We start from the raw sequence: 16,581 nt of genomic DNA, 5'->3' as shown, positions 1-16,581 counted from the left end.
CAGGGCAAGTTCCTGAGGAGCTGTCCCACAGCTTTCGGCAGTGGCTGCGCCATTTCACATTCCTGCCAGCAGAGCACCACGGTTCCGATTCCCCCCATTCTAGCCAACACATTATTATTATCATTACGGTCCTCAGAATGGGTGCAGTGGTATCTCACTGTGGTTTGGATTTGCGTTTCCCTAATGATTAGTGATGTTGGGCATCTTTTCAAATGCCTGTTGACCATTTGCATGTCACTTTTGATACATAAGTTTCACATTTTGATATAGCCCAACTTGGCTACGTTTCTCTGATGCCGTGTTCTTGGCGTCATCTGCAAGACTCCAATGTCACAAAGCCTCCTGTTTTCATCCAATGGTGAATGCATTTAACGTGAAAATAAGGAGCACTCGAACTATCATAGATGTCTTGTATTATCTTTAAAGTTTTTAAAATTTTAAATATTAAGAACTTAGGTAAACACACTGGGTAAACAGGCTATAAATTCCCACTTGTCCTAGAAGTCGGGGTTGAGCCCAGCCTCTCTCCTGGTGCAAACCCCCTACCTGTCGGGACGGGCCCTGAGTGAGGTCTGCCTTACCATTTTTGACAAGTGTCGCCAGTACCTTTCCGCCAACACCCTATACAGCAGTAGACGTACTTAGAAGAATGCGGCATAGCTAACTAAGCACACGGTTTACCAACATCATTCCTATGGGTACCCCTGCGCACAGCCGGAAGCCCACCCCCGAGGGTAGGGATGCGAGACCTTGGTTTCCCCGTTTGCACGACCGGAGGATGCCGACAGCACAGCTCGCAGTCTAAAGAGAAGTGGGGCGCCCCGGAGGTTTCCGGCCAGAAAGCCACAGTCCAGGCCGAACCCTGTTAGAGGCCGCAGAACCCCGAAAAACCTTTAGGGATTCATCCTGCCCGGAAGCGAGGCCACCTCACAGGGACTACAAATCCCAGAGACCCTACAGCCTCGCCCATGATGATTGGCTTACTGCGCCATCTATCAGCCAACCAGCCAGGAAGCCAGCCTTGGCAAGGCCGAGGAGACTGGTTTCCGTCTAGCCGATCTTAGGTCTGCGGCGGAAGCGTGGCGGGACACTTAAAGAATAGATTGTTAGGAGGCTCGCCGCCGATTCGGCGATCGAAGTGATAGGCCAGTGCTCTTAATAATGACTTGGGACAGACATCCTTTACGTCCAAAAGACTCCGGTCTCCGCTATTCCTGCCTGCGGCGCTTGCCGGGTGGGACTCACGCGTTCCTGCAGAACTCCGCCCCCGTCTTTCATTGGCCCCCCCCTTGACACGTGAGGGTAGGGGTTCGGACGCAGTCGGCCTCGATTGGGGAAGAGCTCCGTGGACTTGGGCACGTGGGTCGCATGGACACCCTGGCGCTGGGCCGGTGGCGTCGGCGGAGGCTGGACGAGCTGCAGGTTCCGGGGGACGCGGTGAGTCCCCCGGGGCCTGGGCGTTAGGAACAGGAAGGTGGCGTCCTGGGGCAGGCCTTCAGTGAGCTTCGTGTTTCCCCGTGGCCCGCCCTGTCTGCGAGGAGGCGTGGCTGCAGCTGCCGGACCACGTCTGTTTGGGGCGGGGCCCTGTGAGTGGGCGGGGCCTTGTTCCGGCCGCGCCTGCGCAGAAGTGCGGGGCCAGGGTGCTGCCAGACCCGCACTCTCCCGAACCTTGGGAGACCAGCGACCCTCAAGGACGCGTGGGGCTCCCTGCGAGGCCTTGAGGGCTCGGGGTCGGGGCAGATGGTGGCGTTGCGGCATCCCGCCTCAAGGCGGAAGCGCCGGGCGGGCGCGGGAGGGGCAGCAGAGTCCCCGGCAGCTCTGTGGTGTTGCGCCGCTATCCGCTGACTGCCCGCCCCTATCCACCCGGGCTAGGTCGCGGCTCCTCGTCCGGGGCCGCCGCCAGCTGCCAGCACAGCCGGCGTCTGACTTCGTTCTGTCCGCTCCTTCTGGGCCTCCAGGCTCCGTAAGCACAGGACCTCTTCCGAGTCACTGCCGGCAAAGCATTTTCAGACGTTTCCACGGCAGGATGAGGGCCTAGCTTTGTGTCCCGCAGCCCGTGTACTCGCCACCCACGGCCCGATCACTGAGCCGGCGTCGCCTAGGTTCTGTCACAGGCACCCCACTCCGGGGACCGTGTTCCTGGGGCACAGGGGGGCTTTACACCGCACCGGCTCTAACAAGGGGAAGTTTGATTCTCTCCCCTAGGAGCGTAAAGGTGAGCAGTGCTGGTCAGGGAAACGGAGGCACCCTAAATACACCTGTGGGACTGGGGCGCCCCAGACCAGAGATGCCCAGAGTCGCAGGTTCCTTCTGTGTCAGCTCTGCCGTCCCTGAGCCTTGTCCCCTTTGCGGGATCGGTGCCGGTTCACCCTGCAGGCTGGAAGTAAATTGTGAAGCTACGCTATCGTAAGAACTATCGTCCTGATGTTTGCAGAGCCGCCTCTGGCACTGCTGTGGGAAATGAAAGGGGCGGCGGTCAGAACCAGAGCGGGTCTGGGAGCAGTACACACAGGTCATGGAGGGGGCAGAGGCGTGGGCAGAGGACGGTGCGGACGATGCCAGTTCAGTGATGCACAGCGAGTGGGCGGTGGGGCTGGGGCTCACCGCCCCCCCTGCACCCCCGCCTCCCAGATCACAGCTGCCTGATGGGGCTGGGGGACTGAGTTGGCAGGAAAACGATAGCTGGGCTGTCAGGGACTTGGAGCCAGAGGTCATCAGTGACCAGAAAGAACAGGAAAGTCCCTGTCCCGGTGGGTCAGTGGTTTGAAGCGAGGCCCTGTACACCAAAATGTGGATTTGATCCCCAGTCAGGGTGCATTTGGGAAGCAGCCAATCGATGTTTTTCTCTCTCACTCCGCTCCCTTCTTCTCTCCCTCCATTCCTCCTCTCTCTCTGAAGTCAATAAACATTTAAAAAGAAAAAAGACAATGGGAAAGACTTGTGGAAGACACTCGAATGATCTAACAGATTGGAATTGAGTGCCCAGCTTTAGGCTGCAACACTTCCTGTTCCTGAAGAAGAGTGACTCGGTGTCTCACTGCCGAGGTGTGTGTGACCTCTGCACGGGGTGCAGTTTTGTGACGGTGTGGCCTTGTCTTTGTGCTAATGCTCTAGGCCCAGCTCAGCGAGGGCCCCAAGTTCTGTGCCAGGTGTTCCGTTCCCTCCCTCCCCGTGTCTCTCTCTCTCTCTCACACACACACACACACACACACACACCCCTCCAGAACTCAGTCACTCAGCCACTAGGAGGTGCAGCTCATTCCCTGCCTCTGTGGACAGCACAGTGTCACTGCACCCTGTGCACTGTCACCACAGCGCAGGTGTAGGACCTGCAGCGCCTGGGACCCAGCTCTGACAGCTGTGCAGGCGAGTCTCACGCCAGCCTGAGCCGGGTGCCTGCCCTGTGCTCACGGTGAATTAGCCCATGTGCCGTCCTGGGCAGCCCCTCAGCAGCCCTGGGTCTGTTGTTTCCCGCGTGAAGACGTTTTCTGAGCACCATTCGAGGCTCTGAAATCAGCGAAGTTCTTGGTTAGGTCGACCCCATGAGGCAGAGGCACCCAGTGCCTGGCACTTTCCGTTTCTGCACCCACCACACACCACAAGCTTTATAATAAAACTGCTCAGAGCACCAGAAAAGTCGTGTGCACCCAGTCGTCCCTGCCCAGACGCCCCTCCCGGCAGAGTCCTTGTACAGGGCTCTGTACAGGGCTGAGGGCGGAGACGCCCCGGCTGCCTGGGGTCGCTCTTCCCAGCCCTGATCTCTAGGGGCTGGTGGGCATATTCTCTGTTGAGATTTTTTCCCATACTTTGTCACTGTTCCTTAGAAATAAAATAGAAAATAAAAGGATGTGTGCCCTGGCCGGTGGCTCAGTTGGTTGAAGTGTTGTCCTGAGTACTGAAAGTTTGTGGGTTCAGTTCCTGGTCAGGGCACATATCTAGGTTGCAGGTTTGATCCCTGGTTGGGACATGTTATGGGAGGCAACAAGTCGATCACAATCTCTCTCTCCAGCCTCCTCCCTTCCTCTCTTAAATCAGTACCCTCAGGTGAAGATCAAAAGAATGTATGGAAAACCCTAAGTCGAAGTTTTTTTATGATGGGCAAGGATGTTTATTAGGTCCCACATGTGGTGAGCAAATTTGCATGCCCTCTCGTCTTAGGACCCTAATTTTAATCAGGAACGTGACTTCAAGGGCACTTGGTCAGTAGTGCAAGCCTGAGACTACTCCCCGTCAGTCTAGTGTGTGTGTCGTTTTACGTTAACGAGGGAGAAAAGCAGCTTTTTCTGCTCTTCCACACTGTCTTCCTCAGACACCCAGCTCCCATAGGGTTCACCTGCCCTCTGCCTTCTGGCCGCCGGCCACCTTGCTGGGCCCCTCCTAAGCGACCCCCTCTCTCCAGGCTAGACGGGTCAGCCATGCAGACATGCACGGGAAGCTGAGGGGTTGTCAGACAGGGTCACAGCTGGACCCATTTGGTCGGAGTCCTCTCTGCCCTGGTGACGTGGGGTTGGCAGCAGGGGCCCTGATTTGTGATCTTCTCCGTCACTGACACGGTGCCTGATTTCACTGTGCTGTAGAGTGAGCTTCCCAATAGCAAAGTCCCTTCCCAAATGACAGTGTCACCGAGGAGGAATCTTTGCCTGGTGGGAGCCGTGGGCTCTCTGAATGGCGGCCTCGTTAGCTTTTCTCTTCTGCACGAGCCGTCTGCGTTCAGGCCCGGGGGACGTCCGCATCGGCCACTCCCCATCAGCAAAAGTAAACTTTCTCTCCTGCGGCGGGGTGTAGACCAAAGTCAACTGAAAACCCTCACTCAGCAAACTGTTTCCGGTGAGTAGGACTCAGTGTGCCAGCATCCCACATTTGTAGACCAAATGGTCAGGAAAAGGCTGTCAGTGAGTAAAAACCCTCACAATACCTCCAGACGGAAAGATCCGGTGTGTGGAAGTGCGTGTACGGACGCCATTCCTTGGCGTCTGAGACGGTTCACACTGGTTTCCTAACGCACGGCGTGCCTGCCTACCTCACAGAGCGGCATGTGTGTTAGACACGCTTCATGCGAGATGTTTGACTTTGAAGAGCGTGGCATTTTCTTGCTGTGCTGATTGAAGAGAACACACAGTGCTCTTCGGTCCGAGTGTTCGAGGAAGCCGATGTCTCTTCTCTGTATTCTCCACGTTCTTCTCTGTGCCGAGCGGAGGACAGGCGTCCGAGGGGCAGGCAGGACCGCCTGTGCCCTGTGCGCCCTGGGCCTTGCTCTGTTCATTGGCCCCCAGCGCCCCTGGGTGCGTGGCTGCTGTGAGGGTTCACTCACCAGCACAGAGCCATGGCTTTGGATTTCATTTCTGTGAGGCCTTGACCCCCCCCACCCCCCACCCCACCTGTTCCCAGGGCCCATCACTTGCAATCGAGGAGCCCGTCCTCGGTGACAAAGGCGGGGTCGCAGGCGAGGGCAGCGGGTCTCTCCCAGACCTGCCAACCCTGCTCCTTCTCGGGGGCAGCAGGACACATGCGTCCTGCCCAGTGACTTCCCGTAACCGTATTTCTGTTTGGTTCTCTGGGAGGCTGCCGTGCTACGGGCCCTTGTCAGTGGCTGTTGGGTGCTGGGGTCCGTGTGGATGCGGGGCTGGGACTTTGTTCGTCCAGTGCAGGTGTCCCTGTTGTCACAGGGGCGTCCCCGTCTGGCCACCGCAGGAAGGCTGGCTGCGCCTGCCCAGGAGGAGAGAGGAAGAGGGGGCGTGGGGTCTGCAGCCGTCCTTCCCCGGGCGCAGGCCACGGGCCTCGCCAGCCGTGCGTGTGCAGGTCGGCGCCTTGCGGTTGGCCCTCAGGGCTGCAGCGGGGCTGAGGCCAGGCGTGATTCTGGCCACTCAGCTGGCCAAGGGTCACCATGCCCAGGTCCCCACCTTCCCTGGGGGGCCCAGGCCTCACCCAGACCCTGGTGTCCATGGGTCCTCCTTCCACCTGCCACAGCATGTGTGCCCCCGACCTCTGCGGCCATCTGAGCCCCTTGAAGAACAGGGGCTTATCACCATGGATGATCGCAAGCTTGCGGACCTTGATGTGCCAGTCGTTAGGTGACCCCATGCAGAAACGTTTCCGAAGGTCGCCCGTGCGTCCCCAAGCCCTGCCCTGGGCTTTCCTTCTCAGCAAGTCTGAGGTCACCCAGAAGTGGGCGGGGGAGTCGGGGGGGGGCTGGCTGATGGCCCGCGGGGTGGGGGGGACCTAGGTGCGGAGTGGGCCTCATGCAGGACCCCCACCTTCCCCGTCACACAGATGGCTGGGGGCCGGCAGTGAGCCGGGTGGACCGCGTCACCCCTCGAGGAACACGGTGGCCGACGCCGTCAGAGACACTGTGGGCGAGCACCTTCATGCACAGCGTCGCACACCCTGCTGCGCGCCTGCTCCCCCCCCCCCCGCCCCGTGCAGCGGTCTCTCTCGCCATGCGAGGCCTCCCCCACCTTTCGTACGTGGCCTCCCTTCTCCTGGGCACTTTCTAATTACACTGCACATCTCTCACGGTTTCCTTTTCTCCTTCCCTTACTTCCTACGTTCTTTCCTCCTGTTTTTGTCCCTTCCTGCTTTTAATTTTGTGTTTCTGATTCAAGGTGATTTTCATGTCCTCAGAGGTCTGTCCGAATGTGTTTTGTTATGTTGTTAGGGTGTTGAACTGTGGTGTTTAAAAAATATTTATTTATTTTTAGAAGGAGGGAGAAAGAGAGGGAGAGAAACATCCGTATGTGGCTGCCTCTCATGTGGCCCCCACTGGGGACCTGGCCTGCAACCCAGGCACGTGCCCTGACTAGGAATGGAACCAGTGACACTTTGGTTTGCAGCCTGCACTCAATCCACTGAGCCACACCAGCCAGGACTGAGATTTTCTTTCTGATTGGGTGTCTCGCTGTGTCCCCAAGGGCGGTGTGACCGCAGGGTGTGCAGTGGCAGCCCCGCGGGGGCGAGGGATTTCCCCGTAGCTTCTGTGTCGGTCTGGCAGTTTGTCCTTAGTTCAGGGAGAGTGGGAACCAAGGGCTGGCTTTTCTGAAGGTGGTAGCCACGGGCCGCATGCGCCTCGGTCACAGTGAAGCCGACTCAGCTTCGGTGTCCAATGTCCGCGAGGAGAGGAACGGCCCGTATGTGTGTGTCCCCTGCTGCCACCTGACACTTGGCAGAATGTGCTGAAGCACAGAACTCGTTTCTTGAACAAAATTTATAGGTTTTGTGCATTTTCAATATCAATAAACCAGTCCCAATAGTTTATTATGAGTTTCTGCCCAAATTGTTAAAAATGACAATTTTAAATCTATAAAGCTAAGTAAATATCAGACAATTCAGGAAATAATGTGGTTACACGTAATGGATGGTGGTTATTCCTGAAGATAAGGTTTGAAGTCTCCTCCTCAGATGTCCCATAAACTCTCCCGCTCCGCGGGCGCAGGGTATACCGCTGAAGTTGGCAGGCAGCAGATCTGATTAGAGTGCTGTGTGCTTTACGGGCCGTCTCAAGTGCGACTTTGTTTGTTCCAGAAGCGGGCCTGCCGGAGTTTGGACGTGGCTGCACAGTATGGGGGCTGCCCGCAGGTGCCGGCCAGCACCCGGGGGCCCTGCGGGGGCGGCGAAGAGCTGGAGGCGCTGCCCCGGAGCCGGCGGCCACCGACTGCAGGGGTAGGTTCCTGTCCCTGCCACACCAGCTGGGAATCCACTTAAATGTTCGTAAAAAGTGCCAGTGACCACTGTTCTGATCCGCCTGTGGCTGTGATTTGTTGACTAGATCCCTGCGAGCGGTGGAAGGAGCTCAGCCCGGCCCTGCCCGAGGTGCCTTGCAGGGGAGTCTGTAAGTGCCTTAACCTTCTCATGTCCTGTAGCCGTACCTGCTTGTAAATTGTAGGTCCCTGAGACAAAGTCATCAAAAACGGAGGTTACACTTCCAAGGAATGAGGGCTGTAAATAAAGCGGCACAGGCTGGTTTAAGTTTTTCTTAGCTTTCTTCTGGGGCGCAAACTGATTTGTTTGCAGCTTGCAGTTGGAAATGGAAATTGCAAATATATTTAAAATGTTTTTAAAGGCAGGATTCAGGGAAGGCAGTGGGCCACCCAATATGAGGAACACAGAGATTTGGCCGTACATTTGGGAGAGAGGCCCACCCTCACTTACTTATCCAAGTAGGAACCAACTTCTCTCCTTGTCTCTGTGCCAGCTTTGCTTTCCTGCTCCGGAAACTTCCCACAAACCGCAGGTGTCGGGAGAAGCACGGTGTTTGCAAGGGCAGTTCGAAGCAGAGGCAGTCTGAGTGCCCCCTGGGCGGGTGGCAGGCAGGGTCGCCTGTGCGCATTAGCATAGTAATGCCTTTGTCATTAATTCTGAGCTCATTGTAAGAACAAGGTAATACATCTTTGATAACTCTGTAATTCTTGGGTGATTCAATGTAAAATCGGGAATCTTAATATTGCAGTGAGGTAGAATTGTGTAATGTCCACACAGAAGCCAGGAGTATGGGTGCGTGTGTCTGTCTGCATGTGTCTGTGTGTCCACCCATTTCTGCCGTTGCGGAAAGATTTCAGGAGAAACTGTATCGTTCTGTTTTTGATGAGCAAAGGATTGAGTCAACAAAGGAGATCCTCTGTCGAGCTACTGTGTTTTACAGTGGTAGGCAGCGATGTTGCTTTAAACCAGGACTGAAACTGTGTCTGTTGTCACGCCGTGAACCCCTGATCATCTGAAGCCATCAGACAGGCCTGACAACAGTGCCTCATGGCAGAGTCACTCCGTGGGGGCGTGTGTGCTCTGTCTCCAGGAAAATCTCTGCAGGTTGTGTAGTTCTGTATGGGGGGCGCGGCGGGGGGATCAGAGATCCGGCACTTGAACTTCACCGTTTCAGGCTGACACACGTGACTGTCAGACGTCCCCGGCAGCGCCGAGAAGTAATATTTACCTTGAGAAATGTGACCCACTCTGGGCCTGGTGCGTTGCTGCTGCTGCTGCCCTTCTGTCCTCTCAGCCTGCAGCAGTGGGATGTGCCTCCCCCGCCCCGCCCGTGGGGTGCGCACCCCGGGGCCGAGACACCGGCCCTCGAGCTCTCAGAGGTCGCGTTCCCGCACGAGGGGCTTCAGGGAAAAAAAATTTGGCTCCAGTGACTGATTGGATCGTTCCGGCTAATATAGTCTGTTTGAGCAACAGGACCTATTTGATGAGGGTTTTTCCTTCCTTTGTAATTCCCTGAGCTCGCCTCTGCCGAGTTTCACAGGAAATGAGTCTATGAGCAGAAGACCTATATTGATATGTAAATATATCATTTTTTGTTAATGCTTGATATTCTTTTTCATCTAGATTTCAGAAACCGACTTTAAAAAATCAGTTCCTCTTTATTTGTAGTTATTTTCAATAAAATTTCACTCAGGCTTGGGAGGTTTAATATTTACACCCACTTTTTCTAAAAGTCTAATGTAAATAAGGATTGAAATGTGAATCTGAAGAGTTGCAGCTTTTGACATTTGAACAGGCCATAGCTGCATATATCTTCTTCTTCCAATAACGCGGCCAGTTTCCCTCCTAAGCTGTTAAAATAATGAGACACGGTTTTTGCATTCTAGAACATTGAAAGTTCAGCGCTAAATAAAAAGCAAATAGTGTTTTTAGCGGTGCAGGATCCCAGAGAGCAGTGCTTAACACAGATCACCCGCGGGCGAGGCCGCGTGTGGGACGGCTTCATCAGGCCCTCCGCTGGCGCTGCCCCTCATGCCGGCGCCTCCTGTCCTGGGCGGGGCCGGCTGGCAGGGGCGGGGCTCGTGCTGAACCCCCAGCAGGAACCTAGCAGGTGCTCCTTTGCCTATTGGGCGCTTTCCCCCAATAGCCCTTGCACCCCCCCATTCCCTGGTGTGTTTCTGACCTGGTGGGGTCTCCGTGGATCGGATCAGCTCTGCTCTGAGCTCCGCCTGGCGGCCTCAGCTCCACGCCCGAGTTCCAGCCCTTCTGTTCCTGACTTGCCCTCATTCTTGTCGGGAGTCGATCCTCATCGTGGCAAGGTCTTGCCTCCTCACAAGGCAAGGGCTCTCCACAGACCTTTTCAAGCTCATTTCCAGGTGGGCGTGTTGGTCTCTCTCCGGTCCATTCCAGCTCGCCGTCTCAATGACGCCGTTCCGGTAGTTGCTGACGGAGTTCTCTCTGGCCGTCACTGGGAAGGTTCAGCCCGTATTCATGGTCTTGTTTGGACACATCTCCTCTCAGCCCTGAGTCCCTCTGCTCTGGTTACTGACGGCTGGAACAGAACCGTCCTCTGCTCGTGTAGTGGGACATGGTGTTATGTCATTTGGCGGGTCCCCACAACCCTGGGGCCCGGCTGCCCTCTCCACTGGGCCCTGCTTGGCGCTGCAAGTCCCGAGGCAGCGCCGATGGTCACTCTCACTGGCAGGCTCGCTTTCCTTCTGTGAGGGGCCCCAGCACTGGACTGGGGCCTAGGAGCAGACTTCCTGTCTCGGGCCTGCTCAGCCCGTAGGGTCCCTAGTGTAATGTGGAAATGACACCGTTCTTTGTAAGTGCAGACCTGTTACACGAGACCTAACAAGGCTGGCAAAGCTCTCCAAAATGACCCAAAAAGATGCATGGAAAGGGGCTGGCCCTGTAAGACAGAAAAGCATGGGAACCGCCGATGTGGGGTGTGGGTTGGTGCGAAGGTGCCGTGCTCCCGGCACCTCGTTTCACCGGGGATCGGTCTCGGACACGCTCACACGGGCGTCTTCAGGGAGGGGGCCCCCCTCGGATTTCCCTGGGTCGGGTGGCAGTTCGCGGCCCCCCTCCTCCAGCTCCATCTCCCAGCTCCATGTCTGCTCTGGTTTCTGGCACCGGACCTGAGCGTGGTGGGAGGGCCGGGGGCCCGGGCACTGCCCCCTCCCTGTCCTTAGGGCGGCCTCTCAGCGCCTCTCTCCAGGGTCCCAGCTCCTGCAGAGATGGTCCCTGTGGCCCCAGCTCCGGCTGGTCCTCCCAGCCCGAGGGTGGGCATCCCACCGTGGGGGTAGTTGAGTCTCCGGGCCCTGCCCTGTGTGGCTTCCCTCTGGCCTTTGCGAGTGTGGGGACACATTCTCCTGGGAAAAGAAAAGGAAAGAAGAGAGTGCGGTTTTAAACTTGGGCCTCACGATCAGAGAGAGACAGAGCGCCCAGCGTGAGGCTCTGGTCTCGGTCCTGAGCTCAGCGTGGTCGTCGGGCGTGCTGGCCCGGCCGCTCCTGCTAAGCTGCACAGGGGTGGGGGGTGTCAAACTGAAAAACTGTTGGGCCTTTTAATATTGCCCACCCCTGGTGTTCTCTGCTTTCCTTTATCTGGTGTTCGCGGGTTTTATCGCTCAAACTGAAAACCAACACGGAAACCGTGGTTTTCAGTGTCGCAGACCAGCACCCCTGCCCCACTTCCTCCCAAACTGATCTCGGGCCCCGGCCTGGTCATTGGAGCCGACGGCAGCTCCTGGAGGGGGAGCCCGGTGTGCCAGTCCCGTTTCCACACTGACCCCACGACCTGACCGTGGGGGGAGGGCGCCGCAGGGGCAGAGACGTAGGGCGAGGAGGGTGGTTTGGTTCTTCTGGCCTGTAGGGATGGGGGTGGGGGGCCCAGTCGGATGATCACTGATTCTAAATGGACGTACATTTTCCTTCACGTCTTTTATCTCCAGATGGGTGACCTTTACCATGTTTGCTTTATTTGTTTGCCTGTCTGTCTCATCGGTGATGGCGCTGCACATCTGTAGCATCTGGAGATACTGCCGAGGAGCCGGAGTGGAGCCAGGCCCGGTGGAAGCAAGTCCGCCCGCCTTTCTCCTGGGCCTGCCGTGCTCTGTTCTGCAGGCCGGTGTCAGGCCGGGGCCGAGGCCAGGGGGGGAAACGGGGCGTTCCGACGCAGACGAAGGAGGACTGATGAAGGCAGAGTGGTTCGCTCGCTCTTCGGCCCGTTCCGGCAACAGCTAGTCCTTCTCAGCCCTTTACCCTCACACCCTGAGAGAAGGGGACGGAGAGGCGCCCTCAGGGTCTCCCTGACCCATCTGTGGGGAGAAACTGTGCCCCGTGCGTTGCCCCTTCTGGGTGTCAGGGCCCCAGGGTCCATCGGTGAGGTCCTGGAGATAGAGATAAGGGCGGGGAGGTCCTCGGTTTAAGTGAGGGGCCTGCCGTGCACCCAGGTCAGGTTGTCGGGGGCCTGGGCTCCGGGGCCCTCCCCTGCTGTGCTGGCAGGGGGGCCTACAGCCACGGTGCTGTGGTGGCTTCAATTCCACTCTGGGCGAGGGGCCCACTCCCCCTTCCCCAAGGGGCGTAGCAGGCAGGGTCTGTGTGGACCTTGGTTCCAGACATCAGGAGAGCTTCTTGGCTCAGACCCAGGGCTGAATTACTCCAACGGGGCAAGAAACACTGGCCAAGGGGAGGCTGTGGCTGTGTCCCCACGGCCAGATGTGAATCCTGACATGGACACGCTTGAGCGGATTCACTGACGAAACCTTCCGCTCGAGCTTCTGACAGTGGATGTCTCTCTGGAACGTGGATACCAGGAACGGTGTTATTAAAAACATTTTACAAATTTAGATCATGTCTTGGCTCGGAAGGAGCACAGTGCTTTCAGATGATGAGATGAACAGAATAAAAACTTCTTCCTCCAGGAATAAATATGTTAATCTACGAGAGTGAAAAGGAATAGAAGGAAAATCAGCATTTTAAGAACAGTGCACGTTAGCCGACACTAACACAGACGTGTCCCTCCTGCGGCAGAGGGGGCGTGGAACGCACAGTTAATTGTGTAAGTGAAGAGAGGAAGCGAAGATGGGACGTAGACGTAGACACAGACGCGTCCCCTGTGGCTGTCCTGAGTCTTCACCTGTGTCCACTTTGGCCCGGGACTGGGCTCAGCGGCCAGGCGTGGAATTCTGATTCCCAGACACAGATGTGGCTTTGGCCAGTGGAGGTGAGGGGGCCACAGTTTGGACCCTGCACGAGGCTCAGAGCCTTGAGGCTCCGCCTGTGCCTTGAGAGGGGGTTTGACATTCAGACACGGCCGTGCCTGGGTGCGGGTTCCCATTGGATTCTCTCTCGGCAGCGCCAGAACCAAAAGCCAAAGTGTTGACATAAAGAGACAGGCAGATATTGAAGTCCTGAGGGTCCATCATGGTGACAAGTGCAGGACTGTCCTGTAGCCTTCCACCGCCGGGCACACAGACGGGGAAGACAAACCAGCTGAGCGAAGAAGGGTGAGATCACCGGGCAAAAGCAGATTTGCCACTGTTTGGGGGCGGGGCTCAGGAGCCGTCACAAAGAGGAGAGTACACGCCTCCAGGGACCTGCAGTGATCAAGGAAACTGGGGTTCACAGAGGGCAGTGTTCTAATTTTTAAAAGGGATTGAAGAAGAAATAGAGTCGTAATGAAGGACGAGGACGGTGTGAAGAAGTAGCTGGAAAGTTAAAAAGAAGAGCTTCTGAAGTGAACGGTGTGGTCGCTGAAGGCGAAGGGACAGTGTCAGGTTAGACACGGCTGAAGGTGGACTTTGTGAGTTAGAAGGCAGGTTGGGGGGGCGGGTGGCTTCCAAAACAGGTCAAGAGAAATAAAGATGGGAGGCATGCGAGGGGGCATAGAGGGAAGAGTGAGCAGGTCCGTTAGGGAGTCCAGGGTGAGGGGATTTCAGGTGGGAGAGGACAGGACGACAGAAAAGGCAGCGGCCGAGAACTCCTGGGGTTGAGGAAAGCCGGACAGTTTGGAGGCAGAGGAAGAGGGCGAGGGAGACCCCCTGCCAGACACCGAGACACGTGACCAGCTGCGGCGATCAGAGGGCGTGTTACAGCCCAGGAGCGGACACGCGGACCGATGAGTAAAACCCACGGGCCTCACGCGTGCACGTTACACATGGCAGCCTGATATGTCACAGAGGTCATTACAGATCGGTTGGAAGTGACTGGGTCTTCTGTAAATTGCGTGAGGACAGTGGGCCGCCCCAATGTGAGGAAGGACAGAATCGGAGCTCCGCCTCACGAAAAGTGCTGGCAGGTGGGGGGGGGAACCTAATGTGTAAAACCAAGACCAAATGCCTTTCAATTTTTATTAGAAAATATAGGAGAACATGTTTATGAGGCCAGGTGGGTTTATAAAATGTAATAAACCCACAGGGTTTAATTTCATGTATTTGACTCTCTGTATGAAGACATGTGGTATGTTAAAGTTCCCTCCTCACTATTGAAGAACGTGTCACAAAGCAGGGAAAATGTTTGCAACACACAAAATAGGAAGTAGCAGGAAAATAAAAGGGCAGAGCACATGAACTGGCAAGAGAAGAGGAAACCCAGTTAGTCAATAAGTGCATGTTTAACCTCACTAGTAATTAAGGGCATGCAAAATAAGCATCAAATCAGCCAAAATAACACTTAACCGATGACAGTGTGGGTGAGGGTAACATGTCGATACAACTCTAAACGTGTGAAAATTCAAACCTACTGAAGAAAGAACAGAAAGACTCCCGAGAAAGAACTGTCAGGCTCAGGGGGTGACAGTCCCCGAGGGGGCGGCGCCCCAGGGCTCGGGGGGTTTGGTGGCATCTGTGGTGTGGTGTCGTCTCTCGGGCTGTGTGATGGTGCGTGAGCGTCGGTTAGTCGTCACCTGTCCTCGGTGTGTGCCTGAGGACTGCGGTCACCGCTGGGCAGGTGTATCCACACACTCACACAGGGAGACTGAAGAATGTTCGAGACACGGAGAAGATCCTGTGCAGCTACTGAGGGGGACGGTGGCCAGCTGGACCTCGGGCCCCGTGGGAAGCTGACGTGTCTTTGGGGACGGAGCACTGGCTGCGGGGGCAAAACAAGCCGTTTCTGCAGGATCTTTGGTTTAAGACTCCAGGCCCCGGTCCTTGTACTGCTGTGGCTCCGCCTACATAACTGTCCCCAAGTCTTGCCCATTCTGCCGCCAACACATCCTCAGAGACCCGCCCCCCTGTCTGCCAGGGAGGTGGGGGGGGCAGGGGGAGGCCTGCCGGTGAGGACCTGTCTGAAAGCATCGTTTCGTTTTCTGAGCCGTGTGGTGGGGGCAACGATGACGACGACGAAGACACTAACTAAGAAGCATTATCTGCCCCTCTCCCACCCAGTCCTGTCTTCTTGCCTCCTGACTCCGCCCACCCCACGCCCTCCTCCCCAGCAGCCTGTGGGGAGCCTCCCAGGGCCTTGCCCTTCCTTGAGGGGCCCTGCTGCCGAGGGGCTCAGGACGAGTTTCCTGGCCAAAGGAGTTTGAAAAATGCTGCATCCCCTTCCCCCCTTTTTGGAAATTTAATGTGCATTAGACTATTAAAGACCCTGAGCATCACCGCAAAGAAACCTGTTTAGCCCTGGCTGGTGTGGCTCAGTGGATTGAACACTGGCCTGCAAAACCAAAGGGTTGCTGGTTCAAATCCCAGTCAGGGCACATGTCTGGGTTGCAGGCCAGGTCCCCAGTAGGTGCCATGTGAGAGGCAACCACACATTGATGTTTCTGTTTATCTCTTTCTCCCTCCCTTCCCCTCTCTCTAAATAAACAAATAAAATCTTTAAAAACAAAAAAAGACACCTGTGTAATTTTCTTCCATGTCTATTTCCAAAATGTCCTTTTGTAAAAGGGTGCTAGTGATACATGCCCTTCCTAGACCGTAGCGGGACACAGGCCCGATGAACAAACCCAGCCCCGCATTCCTCGCGGCTGTCACCGCACACACGGACTGCAGCGCCGCCGTAAATGCGCACGGCCTCCCTCACAGGTGGAGCCCGGGCCCTGGAGACACGGGGCCGCGGGTGGCGAACACGGGGCCCCTGCTGAGGGGTCCGGTCAGTGGAGTCAACGCCCACCCCTGCTCTTGTGTCGTTTCAGGGACATTTCAGCCACATTGAGAACAACTAGGCGGGCGAGTCGGCGGAGGGACACTCCAGCTGTGGTTGTGAGTCTCCATGTGGTGGCGAGTGTGAACCTCTTACGGACGGATGGGGACGCCCACCTGCCCCCCGAGCCGGGTAACCCTCCGTCCTCCGCGGTCGAGCCCGGCACCCCGGCACTTCCAGAGCCTGCACACTGCCGGCACGTCCGAAGCCTTCTTCCTGTGGATCTGTGCTGACGGCCAGTGCTGTCTTCCAGAAACGTCAGCCCCAGAGTCCCTGAGGTCGGAGAGCCCGTGGCTTGGGGAGGGAGCCCAGCCCGACGCAGCCTCGCCTTACCTGTCCCAGGGGCACTGGGCGCCCCAGGGCTGTCCGTGCACTCTTTTCTAGTGGAAACCCTTATTTTTGTACTTCTGTGCCCTGTAATCCGGAACTGATTTTAGTAAATGCTTGTATCCAAACTGTCCCCTGTGATTCTGCAGCCCGGTGTGTGAGACACAGGGCCCCTTCGGTATGAAATGGCCGATTCGCTTTCATCCTGTGTTTTCAGCGTATCGCCTAACGGGGGGACCGGGGCCGTCTTCCCTGCATCTGGAGGCCCCCTGAGATGTCTGGTCCCCTGTGGGCAAGGTCCCGACTGGTGCAGTGGGTGACAGGATGGCTCTCAGCTTCTCTCCCTTGCCAGACCAGAGGCGGGATGAAGCCCCGTGCTCCAGGGACGTCGTGCGTCCCCCACGTGGG

At 56.7% G+C, this 16,581-nt stretch overlaps 1 protein-coding gene across 1 annotated transcript; it reads left to right on the top strand.

The window, feature by feature from the left end:
• Positions 1 to 1,060: 1,060 nt before the first annotated feature.
• On the top strand, positions 1,061 to 16,297 carry CUNH10orf143 (chromosome unknown C10orf143 homolog). Its single transcript, XM_037159203.2, has 4 exons — positions 1,061 to 1,437; positions 7,519 to 7,656; positions 7,763 to 7,825; positions 15,839 to 16,297. The coding sequence occupies exons 1-4, from the start codon at positions 1,369 to 1,371 to the stop codon at positions 15,866 to 15,868; spliced, it is 300 nt and encodes a 99-aa protein (XP_037015098.2). The 5' UTR covers positions 1,061 to 1,368; the 3' UTR covers positions 15,869 to 16,297.
• Positions 16,298 to 16,581: the final 284 nt, after the last annotated feature.

This window comes from Artibeus jamaicensis, unplaced genomic scaffold (genome assembly GCF_021234435.1).
Source record: "Artibeus jamaicensis isolate MK-2021 breed Jamaican fruit bat unplaced genomic scaffold, CSHL_Jam_final contig_490, whole genome shotgun sequence".
Taxonomy (NCBI): Eukaryota; Metazoa; Chordata; class Mammalia; order Chiroptera; family Phyllostomidae; genus Artibeus; species Artibeus jamaicensis.
Note: the sequence above shows the minus strand (reverse complement) of the source record. Positions and strands in the feature narration are given on the sequence as shown.

Excerpts from the sequence above, each read along its gene's own strand:
- CUNH10orf143 (XM_037159203.2), top strand. The coding sequence starts at position 1,369 with ATGGACACCCTGGCGCTGGGCCGGTGGCGTCGGCGGAGGCTGGACGAG. Across the intron at positions 1,438-7,518 it reads TGCAGGTTCCGGGGGACGCG|AAGCGGGCCTGCCGGAGTTT; the intron begins GTGAGTCCCCCG and ends TGTTTGTTCCAG. Across the intron at positions 7,657-7,762 it reads GGCGGCCACCGACTGCAGGG|ATCCCTGCGAGCGGTGGAAG; the intron begins GTAGGTTCCTGT and ends TTTGTTGACTAG.